Below are 14,695 nucleotides of genomic sequence, written 5' to 3'. Positions count from 1 at the left end.
AAAAGAAAAAGAAAAAGAAAAAGAAAAAGAAAAAGAAAAAGAAAAAGAAAAAGAAAAAGAAAAAGAAAAAGAAAAAGAAAAAGAAAAAGGAGTAGTTGTTGTTGACTGGACAGATAGATAGCTCAGTGGTTAAGAGCCTACTGTTCTTCTAGAGGATGTGAGTTCAGTTCCTGGCAGTCACATCAGGCTGCTCACAATTGCCTTTAATTCTAGCTTTATGGGATCCTGCAGCCTTTTCTGACATATGTAATGTATGCTCACACAGATACCCAAACATACACATGAATTCATATATATATATATATATATATATATATATATATATATATATAAAGAAAAATTAAAAAGTAAAGAACTTAAAAAATAAAATGTCAGAGCTGGGGAGATGCCCCATCAGTTAAAAGCAAGCACATGTTGCTCTTGCATAGGCCTTTGATTTTGGTCCCAACACACATACCTAGTGACTCCCAACTACCTATCACTTCAGCATCGAGAAGTCCAAAGCCCTCTTCAGAACCTGGAAAGGGCCTGTACCCACATACACACATACCCACACAGAGACATTTGCATATACACCAAATAAAAATAAGTATCATGAAAAGTCAATCTCATAAGTAGTTTTAAGAAAATCTAAATATACGCAGAGATGAGTAGGGTCTGCGTATAACACGGGTGAAAAGTTTTCCTCCAGGGACAGTGGAAGTATAAAAACTGCATGTTGACATATTGGCATATAAACACAGAAATTGATCTGAACATTTTGGACAACATAATATCCATTTAAAACTTAAAAGATACATCAACAATCATAGGAATATTTAATATTTCTCTCTATAACCAAGAGAATAGAATCAGTAATAAAATATATGCTGATAAGGTGGCCTGTACCTGAAGTGCCAGTACTTAAGAAGTTGAGGCACGAAGATCATGTAGCCCAGAATCGCCTAAGATCAGCCTGGGCCACACAGTGAGACTCCATGAAAACAGTATAAGAACAATAGTGCAGCCAGCACCACTAACCTGGCCACGTGGCAAGCACTGATTGGATAGACGTGGAGCATAAAATGGCAGAGCCAACGCTGTTTTCAAATGCCTCGAAAAGACCTACTAAGAGTTGGGGTGTGGCTCAGTGGCAGAGAGAGCCTGGGGCACTTTGAACGTTGAATGCTCATGGTGATTGGCATCTGCTATTTTGGATAGTACAGTTATGGAATGTTTCCTTCAGGAGAGAAAATGTAAAGGCAAGGTTAAATTATATATATATATGTGTGTGTGTGTGTGTGTGTGTGTATACATATGTATATATATGTATGTATATATATACACGATATATATGAGAGAAAGTGTGTGAAAGAGAGAGACTATCTCACTAGAGAGAGAAAGAGAAAAAGAGAGAAAGACTATCTCACTATGTAGCCCTGGCTGTCCTGGAGGTCTCCATGTAGACCAGCTGTCCTGGAATTCACAGAGAGCTCTTGCCTCAGCCTGCCTAGTGCTGAGATTAAAAGCATGTACCACTATACCTGCCTTTAATACCATATATTAGGAGGAGTCAAGGGCATTCTGCAGGAAATACAGTCTTTTTGACAAGTTGGCAACATCTACTTGCCACAGCTCAAATGTTCTATCATGGAACTTGATTCCCATTAGGAATGCGATGTCCCAGAAGTAAGTAGGTTTGAGGGCTTTGCGCCTGGGATTATTGTTTTAATGCTATCATAAATTCATGAGTTTATCATGAAAGAACGAGATAAGACCACATATCTTTCACTTCCCTGTCTCCATCCCTTTACCAATGCACCAGGAGGTGACAGAGCAGAGAGACCCATTGCCAGATGTCTTCTCGATTGTGTGTGTTTGTGATTGTGTGTGTTTGTTGTGGCACACTAAGGATGGGATCCAGGGCCTAGGCACATCCTGCAGGCGTTCTACTAGTGGACTACACCCCAGCCCTGGCCCCTTGATCGTATCCCCAACCTTCAGAACTATAAGGCAATGCGTATCTGTTTATCAAGATTTACCCAAGCTGTATAAGACACTACTAGCTTAAAGATGAAAAACCAGAGGACCAACAATTCCACTTCGAGATATATTTCAATGGAAATGTAGGCCTGAAACAATAAATGGTACATACACAAATATTCCTAGCCATTTGATTAGTAACAGCTAAAAATGGCCAAGAAGACAAAAATGCACCTGAAGCAGAACAGCGAATAGTGTGACGCCACACACAGGAAGGGCAATGAAAGGCACCTCGCCACAACCATTGAATCTAAGTGGATTCAGTCGGACACAGGCTGTGTGGGGGTGTTGAAGAGAACACACTCATAGCTCTGCCTCAATGGAACTGACAATGACCAGAGTGTGGGCACCTTTAGGAAAAGAGACTGGCCAGGATACCAGCAGGGTTCTGTCTGTATCCCCAACGGTGATAGCACAGGTATGCTTAATTTATGGAAATTCGCTGCACTTCAGATATGAATTTGCACATCTTTCTCAGTGTGTCTTAGACCTTAAAACTTGATTTAAAATAGTGTAACCAATTTCTAAAGCTTTCAAACTGCAAACCCTCTGTCATAATTCCTCTTCTAAAGATTTGCCCTGTGGGGCTGGAGAGATGGCTCAGTGGTTAAGAGCTCTGACTGCTTATCTAGAGGACCTGAGTTCAATTCCCAGCAACCACATGGTGGATCAAAACCATCTGTAATGGGATCTGATGCCCTCTCCTGGTGTGTCTGAAGACTGCAACAGTTTACTCAATTACATAAAATAAATAAATTGTTTAAAAAAAAAAAAAAAGATTTGGCTTGTGAATTACTACAGTTGTATACAAAGGCTTTACCCTAAGGATATAATTGAAGTTACTTATAATCAGAAATGGGAGCCTTCTGGCTGTCCATTAATGAGATAGAATACTTTACAGCCAATGCCATAAACTTCTATTAAAACATAAATAAATTTAGAGCAGTGGTTCTCAACCTGTGGGTCGTGACTCCTTTGGGAGTTTGGTGGGGTCACCTAAGACCATCGAAAAACACAGAGATTTGCATTATGATTCATAACCATGGAAGAACTATAGTTATGAAGTAGCAACAAAATAATTTTATGGTTGGAGGTCACCACAACATGAGGAATTGTATTAAAGGGTTGCAGAATTATGAAGGTTGAGAGCCACTGATTTGGAGACATGCTCATTAGAACAGTTTAAAGCAGCATGGTAACGTGCCCCCATCTTGTCAAGCTAGAGCTATCAGTCAGTATCCATGGGGACTGGCTGCCGTTGGGTGCAGACAGCTGAGAAAGATGCTCAGGTTCCTTACATCGTGTGGCACATTCTTTGCATATAACCTATATCAGTTCCTAGTATCATTAAGTCATCTCCAGGTTACCTATATATTCAACACAATGTAAATGCTATGGAAAGGGTGGTTATGCTACATTACAGAATAATGCCAAGAAAAAAAAGCACCTTTTTTCCTTGTGCAGGACCCACATATGACTATGTATTAATTCCTGCTGTATACAAAATGATTGAATATTAAATTATTCTCAGATGACCATCCATGAATAGAATATAAATATTTTTATTCTCTCTTACTTACAATGAAATTTTTAATTATTTAATTAATTAACCTAGAATGATATAGGGGTGGGAATAAATACCTAGAAACCATCCAAAAACAGTTAATTTTATTTTCTGTATATGAACATTTTGCCTGCGTGTATGTCTGTGTGCTGCATGCATGCCTGGTACTCACGGAGATCAGTCAAGGGCCTTGGAGCCCTGAAGTTACAGGGGATTATGAACTGACATTTGGAAAACCAAGAACCAAACCCAGGTTCTTAACCACTAAACCATCTCTCTAGCTCCAAACTATCCAATTTTACCTTACCATATTAGGTTCTGTTTTCTGTCTCTAATTCCACTTTCCTTCTCTCCCAGAGGAAAAGCTACACTCCCAAATTTAGTTCTCATCATCCACACGCATATTATTTTGTTATAGCTACTAGTGCCTGCGGCCCAGAAAAAATACCCAAATTTTACATCAATTAGTTGTGCAATATTCTATGTCTTTCTAAGTGAAGCATTTGCTCCCCGATATATCCATAATTATATAGTTATTTCTAAAGCAACAATAATAAGCTCTCTCCGTGCCGAGTCAGCGTAGGCTGGCCTTGGAATGGTTAGTTCAGGATAGGACAGTGAACACTGGACATTCACAGTCCAAACAACAATAAAAGGCCATAGGCCTGCCATACAAATTCTTTTGCTTAAATGAAATTTGGACTCTTAATTAAAATCCAAACAGGGACTCATGGAACAAGTAAGAAATACTTTGAGAGTCGAAACATCCTGAGAAGTCTGGAGATTCAGCGGATCCCCACCTGTAGGAAGGGTTTTCCATCTGAACTAGTCATAGCGCAAAACAAACCCACGGTCTGCAGACATCCTTCCGCTCTTCCTCCTGAAATGTCTTCACAGCTCAAAGGAAAAATAAACAGCTTTCCTTCTGAGCCTGCAGGCTGGCCAAGCTTGCCCTGATAGCCTCCTTAGAGGGTGTGGGATACTCAGCACCCCCAGAAATTCCCGGGATCCCAGGGGCTACTTTCCTTATCTTCTGTTTTTGTTTTGTCTCTGAGAGTGGGGTGGTTTGAATGCTCAGCCCACACAGAGTAGCACTATTAGGAGGCGTGGCCTTTTTGGAAGAGGTGTGGCCATGTTACAGGCAGTGTGCCACGGTGGGGGGTGGGCTTTGAGGTCCTATGCTCAAGCTCTGCCCAGTATGGAAGACAGCTTCCTCCTGGCTGCCTGCAGAAGCCGGTCCCCTTCTGTGCTGCCTGTGGATCAAGATGTAAAACTCTCAGCTCCTCCAGCATCATGTCTGTCTACATGTCCCTATGGTTTCCACCTTGATGATAATGGGCTGAACCTCTGAAACTGTAAGCCAGCCCCAATTAAATTTTGAAATAAGAGTTGCCTTGGTCATGGTGTCTCTTCACAGCAAGGAAACCCTAAGACAAGCAAGGTCTTACTCTATAATCCAGTCTGAACTGAAACTCACTTGGAAGCTCAGGCAAACCTTGAGCTCCCAGTAACCTTCCTGCTGCGGCCTTCCAAAGCTGAGATTACAGTATCGAACCACCATACCAGGCTGTTTGTCTTCCTCTGAGGGGCCAGATGCATCAGTCTTTGGATCAGGGAGGCACTGGGTCAGTCCACAGTGCCAAAAGATCGGAGTGGAGACAAATGAAGAAGAATGTGTAAGAGAAAGACCGAGGTGTTCCCGAACAACGCAGTGAAGTAGAGTAGGCCACCTTCTAAGGACTCCAACCACACCCAAAACTCAGGAGGGGAGGAGAGGGCTCAGAAGGAACTGCCGTGAAAGCCACAGGCCTGCCTATTCAAAGCTTCACATCTCAATCTTCAATCTCAGCACTTGGGAGATGAAAGCAGGTGATTTCTGTGCGTTTGGGCAGCCTGATCTACATAGAGTTCCAGGCTAGCTAGGGCTACATAAAAAATAAAAACAAATAAAAATTATATGTGTATGTATGGACATAAATATGTATGTGTATATACAAATATATATATAACATATGTACACACATATATTATATATCATATATAATTATATAATCACACACATATTGGAAAAGCAGTCTTTGCCATATGTTCTCTACCTGTTGGAGATTCCAAATTCTGTTTACAGAAGCAGCTGGGGACTGAACGACCCACATGTCACGTTCTGTTTCTTGTACACCAGACTAATAATATTCCTATCACCAAAATACTTGCATGAAAGTGCAGGATGATGGTCCAGATCAGGCCAAGGATAATGGACGGGTTTCCTTCTACAATGTCAGCAACATGGATATTTATTAGCTTGATCTGCAAACAGAGAAACACAGGTTAAAGGGAGCCAGCCTCCCACCGAGCCCGTCCCTCCTGTGAATCTGCAGGTGTGGTTCATACATACAGATCTGTTTTTCAGGAATGTCAGGGCATGTTCTATGTTGATTCTACACTGGAATGTATTAGATCCTTTATCCCGAGGCTAAAAATTCAAGCACATGCAATACTCAGAATCAGGAAGTACATTTTTTTAAAAAAACAAAACCAACCAAGTGTCTTGTTGCTATTTGGCAATCTTACCAACTGCTGTCCCGAGAGGACTTCTAACAGGTCCAGGAGGACATGCCCCTTCTTAATGTCTGCGAATAAGTCAGATACAACTGAGGGAGGTGTGTGCTGCCAAAGAAAAGAAGAACAGTAATCTGCCAAGGGTCCAAAAACACCATTAAGCACCTCCTAAGTGATCTTTATGTCTTCAAAAACAGCTAAGATTCAGCGGGTATTATCTTAAGAGAATGATACAGTCCTCATGAGTTACATTCCAAAGCATGGCAAGACAGACAGACAGCCTGCTTTATCTCGTGGCTTATTCCCAGTTACGCAATGCTCTTTCTGACTAGAGCTTTCATGGCCCTAAACCTTGTGTACAGAGAGTACAGTCATAGACACTCGGAATCGGGCCACAGTGACCCCCTTGGGAGAGCAGGTTGTATTACTGAAGATGTGTCTCCCTTTGGTCAGAATGACATCCATTGTGTGGAACGGGCAGAGAGGGAGGACAGAGGGTGGGAATCATTAATCAGACATCCAGGTTGCCTGAGGTTCTCAGCATCTCTGAGACAGAGGGTGGAGTGCCATTTGGATTGAGGTCCCTAGGTTCAGACTGAGTCTGTGGCCCAGCACTGTCCCCTACCACATGTTTGACCAGGGGGAAGTCACAGGCATTCTCTATAGAAATCATACTTTCTCTCACATAGCAATACTGTATAATCATTTAGAAATCATGAGGAGGGCTGGTAAAATGAAACGAACCTAAAATCCTAGCGCTATAAGGCAGAGGCAAAAGGGTGGCAAGGCCTATTGAGTCTACACAGTAACGTCCAGGCCAGTAAGAGTTATATAGTAAGACCTTGTCTCAAACCAAGAAAGTGTGGCTGGAGAGATAGCTTAGGGCTTAAGAGCAAGTATGGCTCCTGAAGAAGATCCAAGTTCAGTTCTCTGCACTAATGTTCGGCTGCTCAAAATTGCATCTCCAGGGCATCTGCGGACCTTTTCTGGGCATGGGTGAGTGTGGATATAAGTAAAGAAAATAATCATAGGGAATTCAAGGATATAGCTCAGTGGCAAGACAACCGCCTAGCATAGGAGCCTTGAACTCAATGCCCAGCAAAAGAACAGAAAGAACATGTAAGCCAGGCAGTAGTGCCCTCCTATAGTCTCAGCTACTTGGAAACTAAGGCGGGTGAATCGCTTAGATCTGGGAGTTCAAAACCTGCCTGGTTAACACAGAGGGAGAAAAAATAAAAACCTCACCTCAAAATAAATGGTTCTCTAGAGTGTGCTGTTCAGTGAGCTATGATTTTAAAACAACGGATGACATAGGCATTCCTCATCGTTACAGGGAACAAGTTTAGGGTGGTGCCTGGCACCCATCACTCAATACTAACATCACACTGTTATTAGGTCATTCGATGAAAGAAGTGTTATCACTCTAAATATTTTTATAGGATTGTCCAGCTCCTTCTCAGGTGCCTTTTTCTTGTTCCAGGAAAAGGTGACAGATACACCAGGGCACCAATGTGAGAGCACTCTCTTATAAAAAGGCATTCGTGACCTTCTCTGTGTCATCACAATGTCTCATTTTGCACTGGTGTTTATCTGTTATCAACAGTCTCACGTAGCCCAAGCTGGCCTTGAATTCAGTATACAGCCAATGTTGTCCTTGAACCCCTGACCCTCCTGCCTCAAGTGCCCAGGTGCTGGAAATCCAGGCATTGACCATCCTGAGAGCTTTGGGACTGAGGAAGCAACAACTTTCACAGCTTGACGTCACCTCACCTTTGCCAACTGTGAGTTTATCCAGCAGGTAAAGGTTTTCTTCTGCGTGTCCTCATGCTTGGCTAGGAAAAAAGAGACAGCAGTGGTCACAACATGAGAAGCTGTAGACTCCTGAACCCGCAGAAGCACCTAAAACCCATCACCCAGGACATGTGTCCACAGGCTCAGATTCAGACTAAATTTCAGATGTTCAACCAAAGATTGTTCCAGAAGTGGTCAATAATGTGATATAATTTTTCATAAAGTCATAGCTCAATTGACCTGAAAGGATGGTTTTCAATACTTTTTATTAACAAAAGAATTGAGATCTTTTACAACTCTGCACTGTTCAACAGATTGTTAGGAATGAGAAGCGCCCCTAGCCTCCAGCTCTGAATCACCCTGAGGCATCTGAGGATGTTTTAAAAGGTTCACTGAGGTCCCTATAGTTCAGCATTGACACTGTATCAAGAAAATTATCATGTAAAATGCTTCAATACTGAGTAAATCATAGAGACCTAGGTTGGAATCTTGTCCCTATGACTGAGTGGCTATGCAACCTTGACCAGTAACAAGGCAGTGACAAGCACTCGCCTCTGGAGGTTGATTTGAGAGGCAAATGATTCACCTAGTATGCCTGGCACAGACTGGCACATAGCAAACACAGCCACACTCTCATTGAGCAGGTAGGAGTTGGGACTGGGAATGGAATGGGCACTAGAATCTACCTTCCCTTCCCTGTGGGCAGGTGACCCTGTTAAGCTTCCTTTAGCATCCCACCCCCTCAGCATCAAGCAGAAACCTTCCATTCTATGGGCTGAGCACACAAACACAGAGCTTCAATTTCCCCACCTCTTTACCGGATGGGAGCCAGGGCATCCATTTCTGCCTCTGCCCAGAGGCTCACTTGGTCGCCATGTTTTGTCATAGCAATAGAGAAGTAACTAAGACACCCTCCAGTGATGATCAGTGCCACCAGCACCCATTGGTACCCTCAATGCTGCCCAACAGTGACAATGGATACTTCTCTCCCACTAATGAACAGAAGCATGGTAATTTCATATTTCCTTCTTCAAACATCCAGTGTCTCTTCCCCAACTCTTCTTCTCTGCGAAGACCTTTCTTTGTTGTTGTTTGTGTTGGTTAGTGTTAACTTGCAACTTAACACACTCTAGAATCACTTCGGGGAGAAAATCTTAATGAGGAATCGTCTACATCAGGTTAGCATGTCAGTGAGGCATTATACTGGTTGTTCACTGATGCAGGAAGACCCAGCCCACTCTGGGCGGCAACATTCCTTATGAAGGGGATCTGAACCACATGAGGCAGGAGAAAGTTAGAAGCAAGCAAGGATGCATTTACTCTCTTGGTGGTTGACTGTGGATGTGGTATGACTAACTGCTTGAACTCCAGACTTAACATTCCTCAAATAATGAACAAATACACCAGATAAACCCTTTCTTCTCTGAGTTGCTTTTTGCTTTTTTTTTTTTTTTCCAGAATATTTTATCGCAGCAACAGAAATTGAACTAGAACATTGCTGGGTTGTTTTGTTTTCTCTGGTGGGTGGGGGGGAGCTTTTGTTTATTTTTGTTTTTGAGATAGTTTCTCAAGGAGCCCAGAGTAGCCTAAAATTCACTGTGTAGCTAGAAATAATGCTTGACTCCTGATTTCCTACCTCTACCTCCCAAGTGCTGGGATTGTAGGCATGCTTCCCATGGGTCTCTGGTTTACGCGGTGCTGGGGACTTAACAGATGACTTCATGCATGGTCGGCAAACATTCTGTCAACTAAGCTACAGTCCCAGCCCATGAGCTCCTTCTTCCCAAGACACTCAGCAACCCACAGAGTACTCTACTCTGACCTAGCAGCACACATCAGCCTTGCTCAGACCACTGCCATCTCTCCTCTCGCTCACCAGTTCCTATCTCTGTTTCCTAGTGGATGACAATTTTCCTCTCTTCTATTCCCTATCATCTTCTTCCCTAAATCTTGAGCCATTCCCATCAGAATAAACACACTGCTAATTCTCCCTCTGGATATAAAAGCTAACTTCCCTTAGCACCCACTTGCGGTCAACCCTGTTTTCATTGGTCTGCTGTCCCCAGGTCCTCTCCTCCCCCGACTGTGAAGTGGCCCCACACCAGCCCAGTCCTCACCATTGAACTGAAACTACTCTTTGTTGGGTCATCATGAGGCAAGGATCTCAGTGCTCCCTTCTCACTAAAACCAATGGTTCATACTCAGCCTGTATCCCCCCAGATCACCTAGCAGCATCCAATACGGAGAATGGCTACCTCCTACTCTCAGGACCCACGCTCCCATTTTCTTCCTATACCGCTGGCTGGCTCGCCTCTTTATTTCTCAGTTCCTACCTAATACCTTGGGAAATCCTCTCAGGTCCAGCTTCAAAACCTCCTCTGGGGTTGGGGAGAGAGCTGAGTCAGTAAGGTGTTTGCCTTGCAGGCGTAAGGATGCTCCCTAGAATTTACCAAGAAAAGGCAGGCATGGTGCTCCATGCTCTTAAGCCTAGAGATGAAGAGACAGGGACAGGAGGACTCCCTAACGCTAACTGGCAGCCAGTAAGAGACTCTGCCTTAACAACAACACCACATACATAAACACACATGAACATGCATGCACAAAACATTCTAGATATCTCTATTTTTTACTATCTTCATTACACGATCCTGGGCTAAGTCACCTCCCCTGGGGCTATCATAATATACATTCTTACAAGTGTGACACCAAATTTAGGACCTTAAAATGTTTTAAATTGATAAGCCCCAGTTAAGCAACGTAAAAAAAGCTACAAGTGCCGTGACTGACTACGGATACTCTTAGCTTTACTGTATTTCTTTTTTTTTTTTTTTTATCAAATCCATCTTCTCCTTCTTATAGGTTTAAGTCAGCTACGGTTCAATGACTGACACCTCATCGGGTGGTCGGTGACTGTTAGTTAAACTAAACTGGGTTCTGACAAGCCAACTGGATTCTTCAGGGGTTTGGGAGTTCATGCTTTTTATTTTAATTTTATTTTACAGAAGAGTTACATGGGCCACAGTCCCCTTACCAAGTCTCCTGGGATCTCAACAATGTGCTCTCATCACATTTTCTCTCCCGTTAGTAGATGATAAAAACTTTAAACAAGTACTGCAAAACGCACAGAGAGGTCATTTTATTTCTCAAAGGGGGGAAAAAATACTAGAAAACAAGTTTTAATGGTTCCAAGATCAAATTACATGTACACAATGTACATTTCCCAAGAAAGAAGAGATCTGTCCTCCATAACTATAAAATAGAAGTTCAAAATAAAATTTAAAAAATAACAACAAATATCAACCTTCTTGTTTATCCCCAAAGGACCAACAGAGAGTTTGCTATCCAGGAGATAATGTACAGAAAAGGAATCACCACACAAGAACATTACCACATCCAGAAAGATGCTGCCTAACTCCTGGGGAAGGTGCAGGGGTGGAGAAAGAAGGGGATGCACATTAAGTAACCTTGATGGAGGAATGTGGCACAGAACCAGGTTCAGCAAGTGCATCCCCAGCCTGCGGAGTTTTAGTGCTCTGGGTTCATCTGCAAATCTCAGTCATTTGATCTCCACTCCGAAAAGAGGAGCTTTTATTTCATGTTCACTTAACACTAGACAAAACAAGTCTTGAGGCTGAGTACCCTGGGGTCTCTGAGCTTTCCCGGGGTGGGAAAACAGACACCCAAATCAGGGTTTTCATTAGATGGTTGAAATCGTAGCAGCTTGTCTAATGGAAGGTTCGGCGAGGAATAACCCGTGACCCAGAAGCACAAACATGAATTAAAACAGTCAAACTGTTACAAAGAAAGCTGGTTATCACTGGCCTGATTTGTTTCAACTCCGACATAAACGGAGGGGGAAGGGGGGAATGGTAGAAAAAGGAGCAGTCAGCGCCACCCCACAGAGGCACCCCCCTCCACAGAGAAGCAATGCACAAAGGAGCCTCCAGAAAGGGGGCTTGGAAAGCCCTCTGAGGCTTTGTAAAACTTACTGTCCAAAACAGAGAACATCTCTCTTCAACAGGGAAATCAGAGCCCTTCCAACACAAGGTCTCAAAGCCATTGCGGGCACACAAAACACCTCTGCAGATGCTCCACACCACGGATCCCTTACCCCAGATCTCACAGGTTTGCATCCTGCCTTGCCCCCAGTAGTACAGCTAATTCTGCAGGAGACTTAGTAACCTTTTGTTCTTTTAAAGGCTGACCCATGGGGGGGAACCAATAATTAAGAGCCACATGCTTACCGCAACTTAATAAAAACCTTCTTAGAATGGCACCTAGAGAATAGGACCTTTTAAACAGCAGATGGCAGGGGTGGGGGAGGGGAGAAGACATGAAAGGACTACTAGAATGACGTAATACAATGGTGAGTTTCTGTGGAAAATGCTAAGAAATGGAACTTGATTTTGGAGACAAATAAGGGGCATATGTGACCCACGTCAACATTAATGTAAGCATCCGTCGTTATCATTCTTCAAAACTACTTGGCTGGATGAGAAAGGGAGGCAAAGATTTTTCTCTTGGTAGCATTACCATGAAAATACATGTCACCCCATGGCTTGGTCCAATTCAGTCAGCCTTGTGAGGGCTGGCAACAGCATCCACTTAGCTGAGAGGGAATTGAACTGAAAACAAATTAGGAAAAACTTCAGGGTATAGATTTTAAGTTCCTTACAAATTAGCTCATTATAGAGCTACCATGGCTCCTGGGACTCAGAAGAGTCCCAATGTCTTGCATAAGTTCACCTGAGAGGCCAACATGGGAAGTCCAATTCACAGTAGGTTCAAAAGCAGTGCCCCCAAATCAAGGCACCACACAACTGTCCTCTTCAGGCAAGAGTCACGAGGACAAAATTGCCACATCTCCTGGAGCAATCGATCAACTCAATTGAACGGACTTACTGCATCCAGTGCCAGACTCAGGACTTGGATTTTTTCATTCCCTCATTAAAATCGGTCTATCATTTCGAAATTCCTTACTGAATAAATTTTAAGTTCCTAGGCTAACATTCTCCACTAGTAATATTTCTCTAAGCTACTTCTTTTATACAAGCACATGTGTGTTGTGGACTTGGATATGTGTGAGTGTATATGTGCACATGCATGTGCGGGGGGGGGGGCGTGCATTAGCAGTATTCCTCAATACTATTCTTGTAGAGGACGTGAGTTTGGTTCCCAGCACCTACAATGAGATTGCTCACAACTTCCTGAAACTCTAGCAGCCAGGAGATCCAACACCTCTGGCCTCCATAGGCAACTGAACTCACTCACACAGACACACACACACACACAGAGTTAAAAATAAGTTTTATTTTTATTTTTTGTTGTTGTTAAGATCTATGTCTCAGTCAGGGTTTCTACTGCTGTGATGAAACACTGTGAACAAAGCCAGATGGAGAGGAAAGGGTTTGATCGGCTTCCGTTTCTACATCACAATTCAGCAGCAGAGAAAGCCAGGACAGCAATTCAAGCAGGCCTGGAACCTGGAACAGGAGCCCATGCAGAGGCCATGGGGTGCTGCTCACTGGCTTGCCCCCATGGCTTGTGCAGCCTGCTTTCTTACAGACTCCAGGATCACCAGTCCAAGGTTGGCACCACCTACAATGGGCCCTCCCCCATTGATCACTAATTGAGAAAATGTCTTAAAGCTGGATCTCATGGAGACATTTCCTCAACTAAGGCTCCTTTCTCTCACCACACTGGCTTGTGTCATGTTGGCACACAAACCCAGCCAGTACAATCTGAAATCACAAATGCTTCAAAACAACCCAAGTGGAAATCAGAAATGTAAAAATTAAAACTTAACTTTATTCTTCAAAAATCCCACCTGCTTTTGAGACAGGGTCTTTCTGTTATAAAGTCATGGCTGTCCTGGACTTCACTAGGTAGAGGGTGGCCTTGAACTTACAGAGATCCACCTGCCTCTGTCTCTGATGCTGGGATTAAAGGCTGCCACCATGTTTGGCCAAAGTCCTCTTTTTTTTGCTCAGTGATAACAGGGACCCTTGCTCAGGGTCCTCTAGACTGGCATGAAAGCAACAGGAACTCCATAGGGAAGGGCTCAGCTGAGCTGTCTACTGAGTTCCCAGCTCCTACAGGAGCACTGAGTAGGCAGGAGGTACTCAGTCAGTATTCATGCAATCCATGGGTGTTGATTTAATTAATGCAGATGAGGTAGCTTCATTTTCTTACACTGATAAAAAGGCAAAGATTTAGGCACTGCGCTAGTTTAGTTCTTGTCTTCTGTCACAGTAATAAACACCATGACCAAAAGCAACCTGGGGAAGAAAGCAACATATCTTATTTCATCTTATATTTCCAGGTCATAGTCTATCCCTGACAAGGTCAAGGCAGGAACTTAAGGCAAGAGCAAAGATTAAAAACTACAGAAGGTGGCTGCTTCTTCGCTTTCTCTTGGTGTCTGCTCAGCTTAGCTTTCTTATACAAGCCGAGATTCCCTGTCTAGGCATGGTTCCGCCCACAGTGGGCTGGGTCCTCCTACATCACAAACTGCTCACAGGCCAGTCTGATCTGGGCAAGCCTGCAACTGAGACACCCTACAGTAACTCTGGGTGGTGTCAGGGTGACAGCTCAATCTGACAAAGTAGCAAAGTCACACTCCTCAAAGTAAAAAGGTAGCTGCTACATTGTAAGAAAAATTTCAAATTATACCTTCCCAAATACAGAAAGGACAGAAGTCATATATACCCAACAGAAAGACAGAAGACATATATACCCACCCAACAGAAAGACAGAAGACAT

General features: G+C 43.2%; 1 protein-coding gene across 8 annotated transcripts in view; it reads right to left on the bottom strand.

Moving 5' to 3' along the window:
• Syne2 (spectrin repeat containing nuclear envelope protein 2) overlaps positions 1–14,695 on the bottom strand; it is a 304,126-nt gene that overhangs the window by 230,200 nt on the left and 59,231 nt on the right. For all 8 annotated transcript variants that reach the window (XM_029540662.1, XM_029540656.1, XM_021202357.2 and 5 more), the window contains exons 3-6: positions 7,913–7,974; positions 6,155–6,250; positions 5,979–6,056; positions 5,798–5,890 (exon numbers count right to left, since the gene is read on the bottom strand). In XM_029540662.1, the coding sequence (XP_029396522.1) occupies positions 5,798–5,890; positions 5,979–6,056; positions 6,155–6,250; positions 7,913–7,974 (329 nt within the window). The remainder of the gene's footprint in view (positions 1–5,797; positions 5,891–5,978; positions 6,057–6,154; positions 6,251–7,912; positions 7,975–14,695) is intronic.

The sequence above is a fragment of the Mus pahari genome, chromosome 7 (genome assembly GCF_900095145.1).
Source record: "Mus pahari chromosome 7, PAHARI_EIJ_v1.1, whole genome shotgun sequence".
Lineage (NCBI taxonomy): Eukaryota > Metazoa > Chordata > Mammalia > Rodentia > Muridae > Mus > Mus pahari.
This window is presented reverse-complemented; position numbering and strand designations above follow the sequence as displayed.